General features: G+C 31.1%; 1 protein-coding gene across 5 annotated transcripts in view; it reads right to left on the bottom strand.

The window, feature by feature from the left end:
* LOC124362804 overlaps nucleotides 1-17,789 on the bottom strand; it is a 134,989-nt gene that overhangs the window by 37,961 nt on the left and 79,239 nt on the right. For 4 of the 5 annotated variants that reach the window (XM_046817619.1, XM_046817616.1, XM_046817620.1 and 1 more), the window contains exons 8-12: nucleotides 17,575-17,681; nucleotides 16,976-17,052; nucleotides 15,848-15,949; nucleotides 10,698-10,811; nucleotides 9,023-9,226 (exon numbers count right to left, since the gene is read on the bottom strand). In XM_046817619.1, the coding sequence (XP_046673575.1) occupies nucleotides 9,023-9,226; nucleotides 10,698-10,811; nucleotides 15,848-15,949; nucleotides 16,976-17,052; nucleotides 17,575-17,681 (604 nt within the window). The remainder of the gene's footprint in view (nucleotides 1-9,022; nucleotides 9,227-10,697; nucleotides 10,812-15,847; nucleotides 15,950-16,975; nucleotides 17,053-17,574; nucleotides 17,682-17,789) is intronic. The other variant, XM_046817618.1, reaches the window with a different exon arrangement.

Below are 17,789 nucleotides of genomic sequence, written 5' to 3'. Positions count from 1 at the left end.
TGGTATTATATGATATAAAAGGCAATCATATAGTAAAATAAATTCTGGGTTTATGTTGATTTATGTATGCACTACCTCTTACCTATTTTCATCAACCTAACGGCAATTTATTTTTTTTTAATTATCTATTAGTAATTTATAGAAAGTAATATTATGTTTGCTATTCTATAAAAGATGATAAAAACTCTGTTCTCTCATTTTTACTCATGCAATATTTCTTTTAGAACATTACAATTTTGAAGACTAACGACATTTCATTAAAGTAAATTCATGTATAAATCATTAATTTATAAAAAGCCTGTTTTCAGCTATAGGTATGAGGTAGTTTTCTTTGAGGTTGAAGTTTAAGAAGTGTTCCCATCTAATTGATAAAAACAATTTTAATCTTGTTACTTTTCTATTTTGTCATAATCATCGCTTTTCACCAAGTAAATATTGCATACGTAACTTACAACATCATGTACAAATAAATGTATATATAAAATTGTATGAAATTGTAGCGACAGATTCTCTTATTAATTGAGATTGTGGTTACATTTATATTTAAAAATAATAATTATTAAATTTACTATTTTAGAATTTTGTTATCCCTTTTTTGTAAAACTTGTAGGCTTAAGCTAATTCAAAACAAAAAGTAATATATTTTACGATTAATTATGTTATAACTTGGCAAACTTTTATTATGAATATAAAACACTACCTATTATCCAATAATCATTGTTGTTCAACAACTCTGTCTAAAGACATCATAAAATATACAAGGTCTATTTATTGAATATATTGCATGATACCATGCATGACACAAAGCAAACAAATATATTAGTAATACCTCGTACGTCTGGAGAATAAAGTTAGGTTTTGAAGGAGTCGACATGACGGTTAATCACTGACAGATAGATCTGGCTGACTGCATCCATGGGAATTGCACAGTGAGAAGGCATCACTCACCTCTACCTCTCTTCCTCCTCCCCCTTCCCCTCACCCCCTCCTACACCACACCAACACCTCACTATATCCACTACACTACAAGGATGCTGAGCAGCATACTCTATACTCAGTTTTGTTAATTTGTTATTAGTGTTTTTTTTATCATTTTCTCATGGTTGATTTTCAAAAGATTGGCACTCTGTGTTAAACACTTACGGTATTGAATTAAAATGAATTGTGTAACTAATATTGTATATGCAATTCATAAAATTGAAAGCAAACTAGTTAGAATGATTTCTAAACTATAAGTTTAGAATGAATAATACCGATTTGGTAATAATTGTTTATATTTCTTTTAACTAGAACAAAAGTTTTAAATTGTGTGGGAAATGTATTTTACAAATCTATATAAACAAGTCTTCAAAATATTAATTGATCAAAGCGTTTTATGTTCTTTATTTTTAAAATTTTAGTGTATAAAACAAGTACTGTAATATAGAACAAAACAAATGTCTAAAGAGAAAAGTTTCATGAACATTTGTTTTAAAACTGAGCAGAAATCTGCAGATCTAATTATACAGATTTTAAGTAAGTAATAATTTTAAAGATTTTATATTTCTAAACCATACAAAAATTCTTTGATGATTTTTATAAATTAAACTTATTTTCTACACATAAAATAAGGGAACAAAGTCGAAACTAAGCAAATATTATAATTAATTGAAAAAATCGTGTTTTTAAATCTACTTCAAAATTATTTAAAAAATAAAAATGTTTTAAAGACATATTTTTGAAGGACAGTGTCAATAATTATACATGAATGTTAAGAGTCCTTAATGTTTTGGTAATAGAAGTAAAATATTTGTTTTAATTAGCAGTATTTTTTGTTAAACAAATTAGTATAATTCATGACAAAATAATCTATAATACCCATGACATGCAATATAATACCCTGCAATCTCTGATACTGATAGGCCCAATCAGAACTGTATAATTTAGTAACAGCTCTGATTGGGCCTATCAGTAGGAAACATCATTAAGCACCAATCAGAGAGTTACATCACATACATTGATAATGAACTGCATTGTCATTATTTTACTACAGGGGTCTATAACTTGCTCAAATACTGTACTACCTACATAAATCAAAATATAAAGCTGTTGTGATGCTCAAGCAATGTAGGCACAAGACCTAAAAAATATTTCTTAATCAAGTTTTAGTGCAAAACCTTTTGAACAGGTTATTTTTTCACTATTTTTGGTTGATATTGTCCATTGTTATTTTAAGTAATTTCATAAAGCTATTTTATTACTGTCCTGTCTTTAATATACAACTCATAGAAAACCATCTTAAAAAACATTTCTTTTGAAACAGTCCACAATTTGCTCAAATGCAGTTCTCAATTGCAAGTAAAATGCCTGGATGGATAAAAATTAGGCATATGTATTTCCTGTGGTAGCAACATTATTTTACTAATGCACTATGGATTTTGATTAAACTCAGTTTGGTTGCAAATTAAAATCTCTTTTCACTGATAGAGTACAAACATAACCTCTATTACTAGAATTTTCAACTATTTTTCAATATTACACAAAGAGTGTCAATTTGATGAATCAAGAATTATGTGATCCATTCAGTTTAAAATGTATAATTAGCAAACTTATTCTTTTAGGAAACACAAGGCTTAGTAAAAAAATGAAGAATGGAAATAAAATTATTGTTACTTAAACCACCTTTGTATAAATCAAACAACTCTCTACTATAGGTAAACTATTAAATTCCTACACTCATGTTAATCACAAGAATTCAGATTTTTCTGAAGTACAACCCTACATATTATTAGAACATAATACATTCTTTCCTCAAACTTTAGTTTTTTTAGTATATTTTATTAAAATTTATTTTTAAGAACTAAAAAATCATTCAGATGTACCTTAGTGTTATTTAGACACAGCAAAACCTTATTTTAAATAAAACTAGCAAGTATGTGCTCTGGGATTACAAGTTTTGTAAAACTTACTCATGATTGTTGTTTATATAAAGTAAAAATTCAATTCACTCTTTTCGTCTCCAATCCAAAAAAATTAAACAAACAATGTTTATTTTTGTTTAGTAGTTCACAAGAATTTCTCCCAAGTAAAAGAATTTTGAATTTCCACCATGGAAGGATCACATTTTAAACATAAATAGAACCACCAAAATTGTTCAGAATTGTGACAAGTACACTAGAACATGCACAATGAAAATTCAGGCAAAGTGAATTAAAGAGCATGTTGAGCCAATTCTACAATAGGACAACACTAGAGTGGTGTTTGATCAAGAGGTGACTACTAAAAGTGATGCAATTGTATCAAAACAATGTAGCAGGGTTCCCATCCAGTGAAGTTAATTGTGGTTGCTTTGTGAATTAGGTCAGATTCACTACAGACCTTCGGCTTTTAACAACTAATTACAATAGATTCCCTTGTTTCTGATTTGAATATTACAATAAGTCAATATTAGTTATAACTCTAACCTCTTATTTCAGCACAGAAATTTAAATAAACTGGAACCTCCAGTAATTTCAGAATCTACTCTTGGTCATAACCTCTTCTATATAAGCCTATTCAGGGCCAACCCTAGCTTGTGCAGAGTCCGGTGCAGACATTTCCAGTGGAGCCCCTTAATTTGGCACCAATCTTGCACCTCCTTCCCACCCACTATGAGTAGGTCTATACATCATGTAAATGCAGTATGAAACGTACATAACAGAAGACATGTTAAAACATTTATTTTATAGTAAAGTTAGAAAATAAATTGTGCTATTACTGAATGAAAACAAACATAACATTGGAGAAATGTTTAGTTTAATATTATTTTGTATTTGGTGTTATTGTAAATGGTACATGAGTAACAGTGATAGGTTAAATAACCTCTGTTTATTGATAGGTTATATTGGTTTGTTTCTGTCATAACATTGTTACATTTTAAGTTCTGAGACACAAATTTTCTATATATATTTACAGATTACCATACACTATATACAAACTTTCCTGAAAATTTCTGTTGTATTTATAAAGACTGTATTTATTTGCATACTATAGTTCATCTGGCAAACTTAAATACTTTTTCGTGTAACTTCCCTTAACATGGGGTCCGATGACACCACACTTACTTAAGGCCGGTCCTGAGACTTCAAATATATTATTATTTTAGATTTTTTTAATAACAAATTTTCTCAGAGAACTAATATATCTTTAAATTAACAAAGCAAAACTGGTTGTAGGAATATAAATCCTGCACTCTCTTTAACATTCATCAAACACTAATGATGGAACAGGCATTTTAGAAATCAGTTAAATAAAATCCTCCCAAAAACTGGCATGAAAAACTTCCAGCCCATGTAGTTACAAACTATATAGAATCAATGCAGGGTTGGTTAAATTGTCATAATTATCTCAAATAAAGGGTGATTTTTTTATTGGTGTGGTTTTTAAGTTGGCACCACTATTAAACACAACAATTAAATTTGAATAAAACAGCTGATCTTTGTTTATTATCTTATGTCATTTCGATATTTGTATTGTCTAGTGCGTATTTATTGTATAGTAATCATGAACAGACTTACAAAAGAAGAGCGTTTGCGAATAGTGCAAATTTATTTTGAAAACCGCAGTTCAGTTTGGGCAACTTACCGAGCTCTTCGTCCGATTTACGGACCTCATAATCGTCCATTAGAGTCAGGTATTCGAGCTTTGGTTAATCGTTTTCGTAATACCCACACTCTTGTTGAGAAGCATCGGCAGAGACGCCGCACAGTAAGGACCGAAGAGGCTGTTGATGCTGTTGCTCATAGTGTTGAAGAGGATCCAAGTGTGTCGATTCGTCATCGTGCGCAGCAATTAGCGATCTGCTACTCAACTCTATGGAATATTTTACGGAAGGATCTACGCCTATATCCATACAAGATTCAGTTGGTGCAAGAACTGAAACGATTAGACTATCGCAAGCGTCTTGATTTCGTTGAATGGGCTCAACATAAGATAACACGTGACCCAGCTTTCGCAGGCAAGATTTTTTTCAGTGATGAGGCTCATTTCTGGTTATGCGGCTTTGTCAACAAACAGAATTGTCGGATTTGGAGTGATGAAAACCCAAAAGAATTTGTTGGTATGCCCCTTCATCCACAAAAACTTACCGTTTGGTGCGCCATTTGGGCAGGTGGTGTTATTGGCCCTTATTTTTTTAAAGACAATGCTGGCCAGACTGTTACGGTAAATGGTCAACGCTATCGGGCAATGTTACGGGACTTTTTCTTTCCTCAGCTAAACGAACTTAAAGTGGATTTAGAAAATGTCTGGTTCCAACAAGACGGCGCGACGTGCCACATGGCAAACGACACAATTGGCCTCTTGGCAGAAACATTTGGTGAACGTATCATCTCATTTAGAGGTAGTGTCAACTGGCCCCCACGGTCGTGTGATATCACGCCAACAGACTACTTTCTGTGGGGATATGTTAAGTCTCAAGTATACGCTGACAAGCCACAAACTTTAAATGACTTGGAAGCTAACATTCGTCGAGTTATTGGTGGAATTCAACCATAGCTGCTGGAAAGAGTATTCGAAAATTGGACTTCTCGATTGGGCTTTCTACGCGAACGAAATGGAGCCCATATGCCAGAATCATTTTTAAACGTTAATGTCATGACACTGTAGTTCAAATAAATGCATTTTTATGTCAATGCAGGTTGTTTTTCATTTTTTTATTTAGTTTTAAAAACCGCACCAATAAAAAAATCACCTTTTACATATTCTGTCCTTGTTATTTACAGTGACATTTGAAGCACCTCGATATAACACAGACATTTTTCATAATAGCATTGTACAAGCACTACCTAAACTCATATCAAGCTTTTAATATGGTGTATATGTATAAACTAGATAACAAGAAATAAAGCAACTGCTTATTTGCCATGGTACTTGGTGACATTGGTTTTAAGACTGTAAAAACTATTCTGTTGATAACATTGACTTGTACTTGATGATTAATTCATAGACTGATAGTGACCTAACTAATCAAAGGATGTGATAAACCTTTGAAGTAGGATTGAATTTACAAGGATTGGTGTTTACATGGGATATAAACTTTTAAACAACTCCCTTTTTCTTTCCCATCCATGAGTAATAAATATATTTTTTTGTGAAGTACAATATTTTTAAACATAGCATATTCAAAACTCAAAATTTTGTCTCTCTAATTAAGTTTAGGCAAATTTATTTTGTTGAAAATTATGTTTATATTCACAAGAAACGTTTTCTATCTTATTTCAATTACGTTATTGCTTTATTTTGCATTTAAATTTAACTTCAAAATTGTATTATATTTGTTCAATTTTGAGTAGACAGGTGCTTGGTTCAGGAGTCGAGATCCAATTTGCATTGCATAAGCACACAACATGGTTTTTCTTGAAATATGCCCTAAGAAAGACATTTTTAATTTTGGTTGAGATCGAAACGGGAGTGTATCAAAAGGGTTAAAAATGTGAAATAATACTTTTTCTCAAATCACATTTTTTTTGCTTGACACTTAAAACCACCCGACAACATATAGATAAATGTTAAATCTTCTCAACTAACCTTTGAAAACCCTTAAAGTGGAAATTTGTAGCCTTTTTATGAAATTGTCTGACTGTCATATATAATTTTCACGGTCACTTTTAAGTATATCAATCTAGAAAAAATATAACCTGAGAAAAAAATGTTGTTTCCTATTTTTAACACTCTAATTTCAACCTCTACTAAAACTGGTGTGGCAGACAATCAATTTTTATTTATTAGGAAAAATCTACTCTATTGATTACAAGAAAAACCTAATTTTGTACTTATAAAGTGCAAACCAATTCCTCGACTTTTATTAATACATACCATATGTTCAGATCTGGATAAATTACACAGATCAGTGAAAATATATAGCCTAAATGGTGTCTCTCATGAACCCTACTATAAAACATGTCAGAATAAAATGATTTTTTAGCAAATTACTAAAGGCAACTTGAGGCTTCATGAATTCAACAAAAGTATGTTATAAGTAAACCAGAGAGAAAACCAAAGAAACTAAGGTCATCATTTCAATACAAAATAAAAGTATTTTTATATTTGATTTTTTTGTATGTGTGGCCTGAATCATTATTGGATTATATCGAATATGTGGGTTATGTGGATTAAATCTCTAAATGTGGGATTTTATATCCCACATAACACGTTTGAAGTATCAAAATACTTTAAACTTCTGGTTTGATACCTTTCATTGTTCTATTTTTAAATCAACATATTTAAAAATATTTGTCAGTGGCAAATCACTCAGCACTTGAAACTTTGACAGCTATCCCGACATCTGTATTATTTATAACCAGTCTCGTAAGTAGAAACATTATGATAGTTTTCCGAGTATGCATTAAATAAAACTTCATCAGAACATTAAATGAGATATCAAATTAAAAATAAACAAAAAGACAGCACTGAATATAAATCGTATTAAAACATCAAATGTCAAAATGTCATTAAACTGAAAAGTTTGGACAAGAGATAGCACAGATGAAAGATGAAGTATCTATCACTATTTTTTTAACATTTGTTTTTTCTAACCAAAGGTAAAGTTGGATACACTAGCAGACAGCAATGGTGGTAAAAATAGCTTCCAGCCCAAAATAATGGTTCCCATATGTTAAAATATTTTGTGTGTTATACACACACATACTCTTAGACTTTTCTCCTAATACACCCTTGCCAATATTTCAGAGCTATTACTTTCTCTATAGAAGCTCAGCTAATATTCTTAATTAAGCTCTATAGAATGGTCAACCTTAGTACTGAGCTCAAAGAGCAAAAGGTTGAAGATCCAAAACCATCCTAACTTTTGAAATAATACTATTTACATGTTCAGATAATATATGAGTGAGTACATCAAGGTCCTGCATGGTATACTTACTCTGTAACAGTAACTATCACTTTATAACATTCAGAAACATGTGGTTGATTTCAGCAGACTCTACAAAAGATTGAATGGCTCCGATTGCGGAGCGAAATGTCCTCTACCACTCTGCCAATCAGTAGAGAGATCTTAAATTTATCACCTTAAAGCAGAACATCATAGTTTAAGAATGGATCGTATGTCCTGATAAATGAAAAATCAACCAAATTTCCGAACTAGAGTCTAATCCTAATCAGAAGTTTTACACTCCGACAATGGCAAAAAAATCACAAAATTAAACTTCACCAAACTATTAACTAAATTTCATTCTGACAAAATTTGGATCGGAATAAAAATTTGGATTTGATCCAACAAATAAAACCACAGATGAATCAAAACAAGTGCTTTCTCAAAAATAGATGATGGGAAAGAATGGAAAATGTCTTTAGGAAGCCAAGGTAGTTAGTATCAACTTCAATATCATTCAACCACAGGATCAGTCACTGCCCATGAAGTGGTTTCAGTGTGGAGAGTATCTTTGGTATGATGTACATACTGTACATACAGTAAAATGAAATAAATTACACCGTTTAGGGGCTCTTATTTTGAACTGGACTGATTACTGTATTGTACTTTACATAATATACAAACTCCACTGACAGTGACACAAGAACACAGAGGCATAAATATCAGATACACCTTTGAGCAGAGGAATATCATAAATTTCATAAGCTGAGTAAGTTGATTTTGACAGAAGACTGGGCAGAGGAAGGTCAACACACAGAAACTAAACACAGCACTCACACTTATTCTACACTTCATTGATTGTATATAAAAATCTTTGACTATTTTCTTACCTTCACATATGTGTTGGCATATTCAATAATTTCTTACTAAGCAATATTAATGGCCATCTAAAATACTGAAATATGTTTAAAATTCTTTCATCCTTCAATAAGTGATATTCTTGTAAACTTGATATTAATTCCTTAGCTTTTAAGGTTATCAGCTCCCAGATTTTCCCATCTTTTGAGGGAGAAGATTTCAAATAAAAACATATTAAAAACCCCACTATACACCACCATTGTTAAAATGCATGGTTGTAACTCATCTAAGCCAAAGTTTTAAATGAGTTAATCTTACCTCTTTAGACTGAGAAGCTAGGGGACAAGGACGAGCAGGATCAGTCTTATTATCGTCATTTAATGTGTGGGCAAACATCTTCTTATGAGCTCTCCTAAACTCTTCCATCAGCTGCTGATGCTGTTCTACTTTTTCTTTGTCCATTCCACATTTGTGAAGCTCTACTTTGGGTTTCACTTCACCGTTTACTTCTTTGGCACGTTTCTGAAAAATGTTTAATTTATTGAGAAACTATTCAGTCATTGGAAATACAGATAAATAATTATTTGTAAAATGAATGTATCAAAAACGTGTAAAATTATTGTAGATACTAGTATTCTACTTGTAAAATACATATTCAGAACTGTCACTATTACCATTTAATAACACATTAAGAGTAAATGACACCATGGTGACATCATGGCCTCTATGAACGTCTAGTACTAATGACAATATGTGTGCATCATGTATTTACTTCATCTTTTTTGATTAATTACTTCACCATATAACATCATATTTAAGTTTTTACCATGAACAAAGTTTAATATTATACTCCTAATATTACTAAAGTGACTTTGATTTCACAAAAGTGAGTCTCAATATTGCTTTTTAGGACAAGCAAAAGATTTAAAAAATTAGATTTATCTTGTAAAATTTTGTTTGATTTACTAAATACAGCTATTTTAGTTAGCTGACTTGAAATATGTTATCGGTTATCAATGAATATACCGTACCCTATGTGATATCTGCAATGGTAAATTTGAATATACGTCATTGTAGTACCTCTCATACACATTTTAGGTTTGTGCAAAAACTTTTCCCTATGACCACAGAAATGCATGAAACATTGTTTGGAGACCTCATGCGGCTATTTTAATACTATTCTTCTGGTCTTTAAATATTGGGCTACATTAAATGGCATCAGAATTTAATATGAAATAAAAATTCCAAGACTTATAATTCATAATTCCTCTTTATAACAAAGGAACAAAAAATTCTATATTCAAATTTGGCCGGTGTTGCTTCCTGCACCCACAGGGCACAGGTTTTACAAGAGTCAATAGAAATTAGTCCATCTCTATCTATTTAATGCCACAGAAACATTACAATCCTGATATAGTAAAAAAATGATGAATGGAGACACCATTGTAAATTGATATTCTCAATTTATCACTCAGATCTGAATCAAATTTGAATCTTACACAATTCGAGTTGAATCAAAACCATGAGCCATGGTCCAAACTTAATCAAAATTAACAATGGCTATTTCCTCCAGATCAAGATTTGAAAAGGATTTATTACAAATTTATCAAAACTTAATCTGAAATACCCTAATTTAAATTAAAATCCTGATACAAACTTTTATAAAATCTAGATACAACATATGTATGGTGGCACTCTTTACTTGTGGATTCTCACATACAGTAAGATCTGGTTGTCTAAGAGCATGAAGTGCCACTAATGGTCCTCAAATATACTATCAATGTGAAGAAGAAAACAATACAACAACTAAATAGTTTTTGTATGATGTGATCATATGAGGTAATAACTTATCATATATTCAACTCTTGATGGGATAAAAATGTGAACATTATTATCAGCGCATCTCCTGCCACCTCTCCGTTACTTTGAGATTTTATTTGCCTTCAGAACTCTTATTACTTTACTAAGGTTTAAAACATTTATTTATACTGACCTCAGATCGCCTCTGCAGCTCTTGACTGATTGCACTACAAAGACTGTTAGCACCACTGCTTGAGAAGGAACTAACTGATGAACTATTGGTTAACTGACAGAGGCTTGAATCACTCTGTAAAAGAAAATAACAGTTGATTAGTATCACTTCTTTGTTTTATTTTTTTGTTATGTGCCGATCAATGTCATTTACTAAGAACAATAATGTATTGAATGTATGTAAGTTCCTGAGTACAGTTGTCACTATCAATTGTTGACTGGCCTTAGATATGACCATAATGTTCAGTAATGAAAGAAACAATTAATGCGCTCCAAATCTCTGAAGCACTTGACTCATAGTATTGACAGTACATTTGCCAATATTGGACATTATAGATGTAATGATCACAATTAATACAATTACAACTTCAAAGTTAGAATATTATTCTTAAATGTTGAAGAGAAACTGGGCATTTGAATTTTAATCAAGCATTTCTAATCTTATGTATGGTGGCATCATAAGCTACAGGACACAGCAATATAACAAAATGATCAAAATATTAGATATTCACCCTTTGACCTTAACCGTATTGGTGGGGTAAGGCTGCATGCAGTTCTATAACTGAGAGGTCATAGGTTTAATTCGTAGGGAGGTCAATAAACATTTGCATGTATGTGGGTTTGGAATGTTTACCCATAAAAACATTTAATGTGGTCTATTAAAATGGTATTGGCATTGAAAGAACCTCCATCTTAAAAATTACAAGTTTTAAAACCACTGCTATCAAAGATTTAAATTGTTTAGTTGCTAATACCTAAAAACAGTATCCTTAATATTTACATTATGGTATCGAAATCCATGGGATATGCAGAAACATTTGTTTAGAAAAATAAGTTTTATTTTGAACCCCAGAATAGGGCTTCCAAGTGGTTTTACATGGGTTCAGAAACAACAAGGGTAAATGGTATGAAATAAAAGATAATATGGTGATTTTACAAATAAATTGAGGAGATAGCCATAACATATTAGGGTTGTCCCGAAAGTAACCTCCATTTTGAAATAAAAAGTAAACCAGTGAAGGAAACAAAAATGTTATTAATATACATCTGAAAACTATTACTTTTTTCAGTTTTTTCATAACTGCCAAACAGATTCAGGCACTTGTAATATCTTTAGGCAGTCTTTGAAATATCCTCTGCAAAAAGATTTGTCATCTGTAAATGTAGCCAACCTTTCACGCATTATGAAGCTCTTCTTCAACATTGGCGAAACCACTGATATGCAAGCCACTGCTCCATGTTCAGGAACTGGCGAATCTTGCTAGGAACCAAGTCTGAGCTGAATGGAGAATGATAAAATAAACGCCCCATTTAAACTTGGCAAAAACTTTCTTTTTTTTATTTCAGCTTTGTGAGGGCAAGCACTGTCATGTACAAACCCAACATCATGTGTGGATCACTCTTTTAGTCATTTTAAGTATCACAGAAGTCTTCAGAAGTGATGGATGGTCTTACCACGATTCATAAAATCATCAAGTAAGATTCCTTTAATTCCCTTAAAAATTGTAGCTATGTTTACAAAGTTATATGGGCTTCCTTTAAAAAGTGGTGTGTCTACTGCATTGACTACTGTTTTATCTCAGGGTTCACATATGCTTAGTTTTTCTGTCATTATCTTGTATAAAAGACAAAAAATTTCAGGAAAATGATTGGAAAGTTCTAAAATTTTGAACCAAATGTGTTCTCACAAACTTTTTTATTCAATTCTATCAATAGGTTATCACTGACAAGAGAAGGCTTACAGCTCCTTTCTTCATTATGAATGTTTCTTCTTTCATTTTTGTTATTACACCCATTGACAGACAAAACTGTCACTCATATATTGTTTATGCCAAAAGCCACAATCAATTCACAATGAATTTCAGCTGCTGAATGATTTTTCGCCCCAAGAAATCTTACATCACACACTAGGTGGGATTTTCTATTATAGCATTTATAACGATTTCAGATTTTCTCCTGTCTGGACTCCAAGCAGTCTTCTGGTATGTTTAATATTTTCTTTCTCTTTTTCCTTCTTTTTTTAGTGGCAGTCCTGCACGTTGACAAGTGGCAATGATAGCTAATGTCCGAAATCCTATTATCCTTTCAAACCTTCCATCATCAATAACAAACTTTACACAAAGAATGGCATTTATGTTTCAAGGTTACATTGGACAACACGTAACCTTGAATGATGTTCTGCCTTGCAAAGTTAGAAGTGAACTAAATCACTCACTGTAAATACCGAAGTCAACATAACAGTGCTACCCAACTGCTTCTGGTCCTATGCATAAACAGATGTTACTTTCTGGATAACCCTCGTAACATGGACCAAAGCAATGTTTTCCCATTTATAGAACTCATCCAAACCATCAAAAGTGATTAGTAATAAAATATTCTACTTTATTCAGAACTATTTTTTTAACGTTCATTATGAATCATAATGTGGCCCAAAAGATTGGTTTACTGTATTACACTGCAGATCAGAATTCAATATTTATTGTAAACCTCCATTTCTTAAATACCAATTAAACAGGATCAGTTAATAATGTCATAACTTTTGAGTTATTTGAGTTAAGTCACAATGGAAAATAGTTAACGAACTAATTGGTGAAAATACAAAAAATACTGTAATAAGGGGAGGTCGTTGGGGGAATCTTGTATTATACGCGAACCTAAACTTATCGCCAATGAATTCAATTCACATTTTTTAAATGCCCTCGGAAGTTGAGAGGTCAAATAGATCAATCGAATCTAGCGCAGCACACGGGTTTTCGACAACGTATTCAATCAACGCATCAATCTTAAATCTTTTTTTATGCAACCTATTTTAAGTGAGGATGTTTCTTCATTTTATTTCTAGTCTGAAAAACAACAAATCACCAGGATTTGACAAGGTCAGTCCAACGATGATAAAAAAAATATCTCCCAGTATTATTTCCGATATTAACATATCTCTATAACTTCAGTTCTTATGACAGGGGAATTTCCTAGATGCTTAAAAAGTGCAATAGTAGTTCCAATCTTCAAACGTGGGGACCCTACACAGCCAAACTGTTACCGACCAATTTCTTTGCTCTCAGTTTTTTTCAAAAATATTGGAAAAGGTTGTTAAAAAGCAGTTACTTTCATTTCTTAATAAAAACAAATTCTTTAGTAATAATCAGTTTTGGGTTTCGAGAGGGTATGTCTACTGAGGATGCCTTACTTTCATTCATGGAATCAGTTTACGAGCCAATTAATAATAGTAAAAAGGTATCTGCATTGTTCATTGATATTACAAAAGCTTTCGACACGATTGATCATGAAATTTTACTTCATAAGTTATGGCTGGCTGGTATTAGAGGTTTACCACTTGACTGGTTTTCTAGTTATCTCACGGGGAGAGAACAAAGGGTAAAACATTGGTGGCGTCATGGGAGATCAGGGAAAATTGAATTTGGTGTTCCGCAGGTTCTGTTTTTGGGACCAATACTTTTTTTAATTTATGTCAATGATCTTTGTAATGGTTGTTTTAATGGTAAATTGGTTGCGTTTGCCGATGACACTGCTTTTGTTTATGCAAACCATGACTTAAATTCGCTTTAACCAATCAATGTCAAAAGATTTATTTTTCCTAAGGTTATGGTTTTACAAAAACTTTATGATATTAAGCGAAAAAACTAAGTTCATGTTATTCAGTCTGAGATTCGACTCCAAATTTAATTTCCCACTTAAATTTCATGAAACTAAATGCCTTGTTCCGCTTGTTCCTGATTGTGACTGTTTGGAATTACAGCAAGTCAATAATATGAAATATTTAGGTTTAATCATTGATTTATCCAATTGACCTGGAAAAACCATATTTCAAAATTAAAAAAAGAGCTTTATTTCAGTTTGAGAAAGTTTTACCTATTAAATCAGTTGTGTGGGTCTAACAAAATTTTAGTCAATGTATATCACGCTCTTGTAGGATCCAGGATAAGCTATGGTATCACATGCTGGGGTGGGACATACAGTACTACCTTATATCCGATAGTAATTTTTCAAAAAAGATTCATCAGACTTATTTCGAAAAAGACAAGGTTTGAACATACTTGGCCACTGTTTGTTGAGATGAAAATTCTTCCTCTACGGTATTTATACATTTTTAAAGTCCTAAAAATGTTTTACATTAGAAGCTCTGCTTTTTTCAATAACAAGACAGCCTAGTTACAATCTTAGGCGGTACCAAGTCGTTAGTGTGCCTAAATCAAATTTAAATATACATCAAATATTTTACAGTAGTTTTGCACCACGATTATTTAACATAATTAGTTATAAAATTGGCGACTTCACAACACAGAGAGAGTTTTTGAAAAAATTGAAAAAAAATGGCTTTTTGAACAAGAAGCTGTCGATAAAATATTAAAAATAGTAAAGTAGGTTGAGTCTTGAAACATTTTGAATCGCTTGCACTTACTTTCTTGCCTGAATTTCCTATGTGTTTTTGGTACATCTATTTGTTTGCTTACTGGTATTTGTCACTATCTCTTTAGTGTCTTTTTATTTCTTTGAATTGTAAATATAATTACTTGGTATGTTGGTGAAGGAGATTTTTACCATTGAAGTTACAAAGAAATAATTTCCATTCAATGGCACAGTATGTTTTTTTAATCAATCTCTTTTTCATACATAATTTTTAAACTATGTGTTACGTTTCGCTGCTAGCCGTTTCATTCTTTTTGTTTAAAAACAAGTGATGGAGATCCCAGCTCAGGCTTTGCCTAGGGGATTCCTATTTATTTTTGCCTTATATTTATTTATATTGTTATTGTGTTAATTTATTTCTACCCTTTTTATTGTTATATTTTGAACTCATGGTATTGTAAAAAAATGTGTTGTGTACTTGTATACGAAAAATGTACTGTTTTGTACTTGTTTTTTGGCAAAAAAAAGATTATTTTTTTATTATTAGTTATTATTTAGTTTGTTACTGGAAATTAGTGCTATTTAAAAATACTGAAAAACCATATAAAAAGGTCCAGACACAAATTTAGAACATTTTACACAAAATTATTTTTATCTTAAAACTCAATAACTGCTGACTGAACAGTAGATTGGTTATTACCAAATCAGCTACATTATTTGATAATCACTTAAAGCATGACTTGCCTGGTTATGAACAGTTTCTTCATCCTCACTCTGATGTACTTCTACAAGCACTGTCGTTGTTTTGGTCTCAAGCTGCTGTGAAACCATACAGATCTCAGCCAACTGTAAACACGTAGCATAGTCAAGAGTACACAGCCATTTCCAAGAGAATTATAATAGTATCTGTTATATTAGGAATTAATAAAACAACAGTATATTAGTTCAGTGCTGATGACAATATTTTACAAGTTTTAATGAATAGTTCAATAGTACCATTGAATAGTGTGAATGAAATACAGAAGAATTTTTGGTGAGGTGTAATAATTTTACTATCTAAGGTAAAAAGGTACCTGATATCAATAATTCTACATAATGTAAATGATCCAAAAAAACTAAATTAATAGTTTGCTACAGTTAATTTTTATTTATTATGTAATATGAAATTGAACTATGTGGCATCAACTCAGAATCAAAAACAATTATTAAGGTTCAAAAGAAGCATATTAGATTAATGATGGTTTTTCAATGAGAAACTCATGTAAGCCCTTATTTAAAGGTTTACAGATATTAACAATACTAAACATTTTTAAATGTTTAATGTTGGTAAAGACGAGTTCTTTATCTAATGAACAAATTATTCATGATTATTCATGTCTACAAATGTTCTCTTTTACCAAACTTTTTAAATAATGTTTTACATTAAATTATTAGTTTTATTAAATCGTTTAGTTTTTGTATAACAAGTTTTAAATTTGTAAATTTAGTTTCTTTTATTAATATATTTATTGTTTTGTTACAACAAAACCTAATATGACATATTTATGAGATAATATTGTTTCGTATTAAATGTTAAGTTCAGTTTTAGTTCAAGAATACATGAATGGAGTGAAATGACTGTTACAATATATCCTAGCAAGTATAATATCACAGATCTTGCAAATTTCTTGTTACACCACTCGATAGTGTGTGAAAAATTGATCCACTAAGATGTCCTTATCTTTATACTGTGTATTTATGTATTGCATTTTTGTATACTTAACATGTTTTCAAGTCATCATTAACTTAATCTTTCAAATCAAATTAATATATTTGTAAATAGTTACATTCATAACATTCAATAACAATAAAGTTATGTGGTATTATATTTACCTTACTGCAAGGATTGAGTTCATTATCTTGATATGTTTCCATATCAGGTCCGACACGAATTACTGTACATGCACCATCTGAAATTCAAATATAATTTTTATTAAAATACCAGTAGAAGAAATTTGCCTTAAGAATTCATTCAAAACTATGTAAAACAATATTAATGTTTGTTTCTTTATATTAACTATGAAACTTAGTATAGTAAGATTGTGCAAGTTGATGTCACAACGTGTCAATGATTGTTTGGAAGCAGAGAAAATTAGAATTAATTGCTAAAATAATTAATAACAAATCACTTGTCAACCATTGTGGCAGGTGGCCTCAGTATGTAGAAAATTAAGTAGAGATTCTGTCTATAAGTTAGTTTTTACAACAAAGTTGGTTACTTTCTGGACACCCACATGGAAACATTTTTTTTTTATTTTCATATATTTTAATATAAGAACCAAACCGTTAATAAAAAGGGTTCATAATAATTACATATAAGTTAAAATCTACTCATTTACTTATATTTTACTCAGAAAAATATATAGGTGAAAAAACAATATTTTTCTACAACCCTATTCAAAAAAATAAAACATAACACAATTCTAGCTAACCTGATGTTTGTGGCTTGACGGGATGATGACCTGAAGGTACCATCCTGTCCGAGTCTTTGTATCTCTCTCCACCTCCTGGTCGGTTGAGCTCACTACATGTCAGTCTGCTGTAACACAATTCATACATTTCTTTTAACAATGTTAATTGGACAATTTAATTGTGTTAATCTTTAAAGTTGCACTAACAATTTGATTTATCCTACAAGTCGCATTTA

The sequence above is a fragment of the Homalodisca vitripennis genome, chromosome 5, assembly GCF_021130785.1.
Source record: "Homalodisca vitripennis isolate AUS2020 chromosome 5, UT_GWSS_2.1, whole genome shotgun sequence".
NCBI classification, from domain to species: Eukaryota; Metazoa; Arthropoda; class Insecta; order Hemiptera; family Cicadellidae; genus Homalodisca; species Homalodisca vitripennis.
Note: the sequence above shows the minus strand (reverse complement) of the source record. Positions and strands in the feature narration are given on the sequence as shown.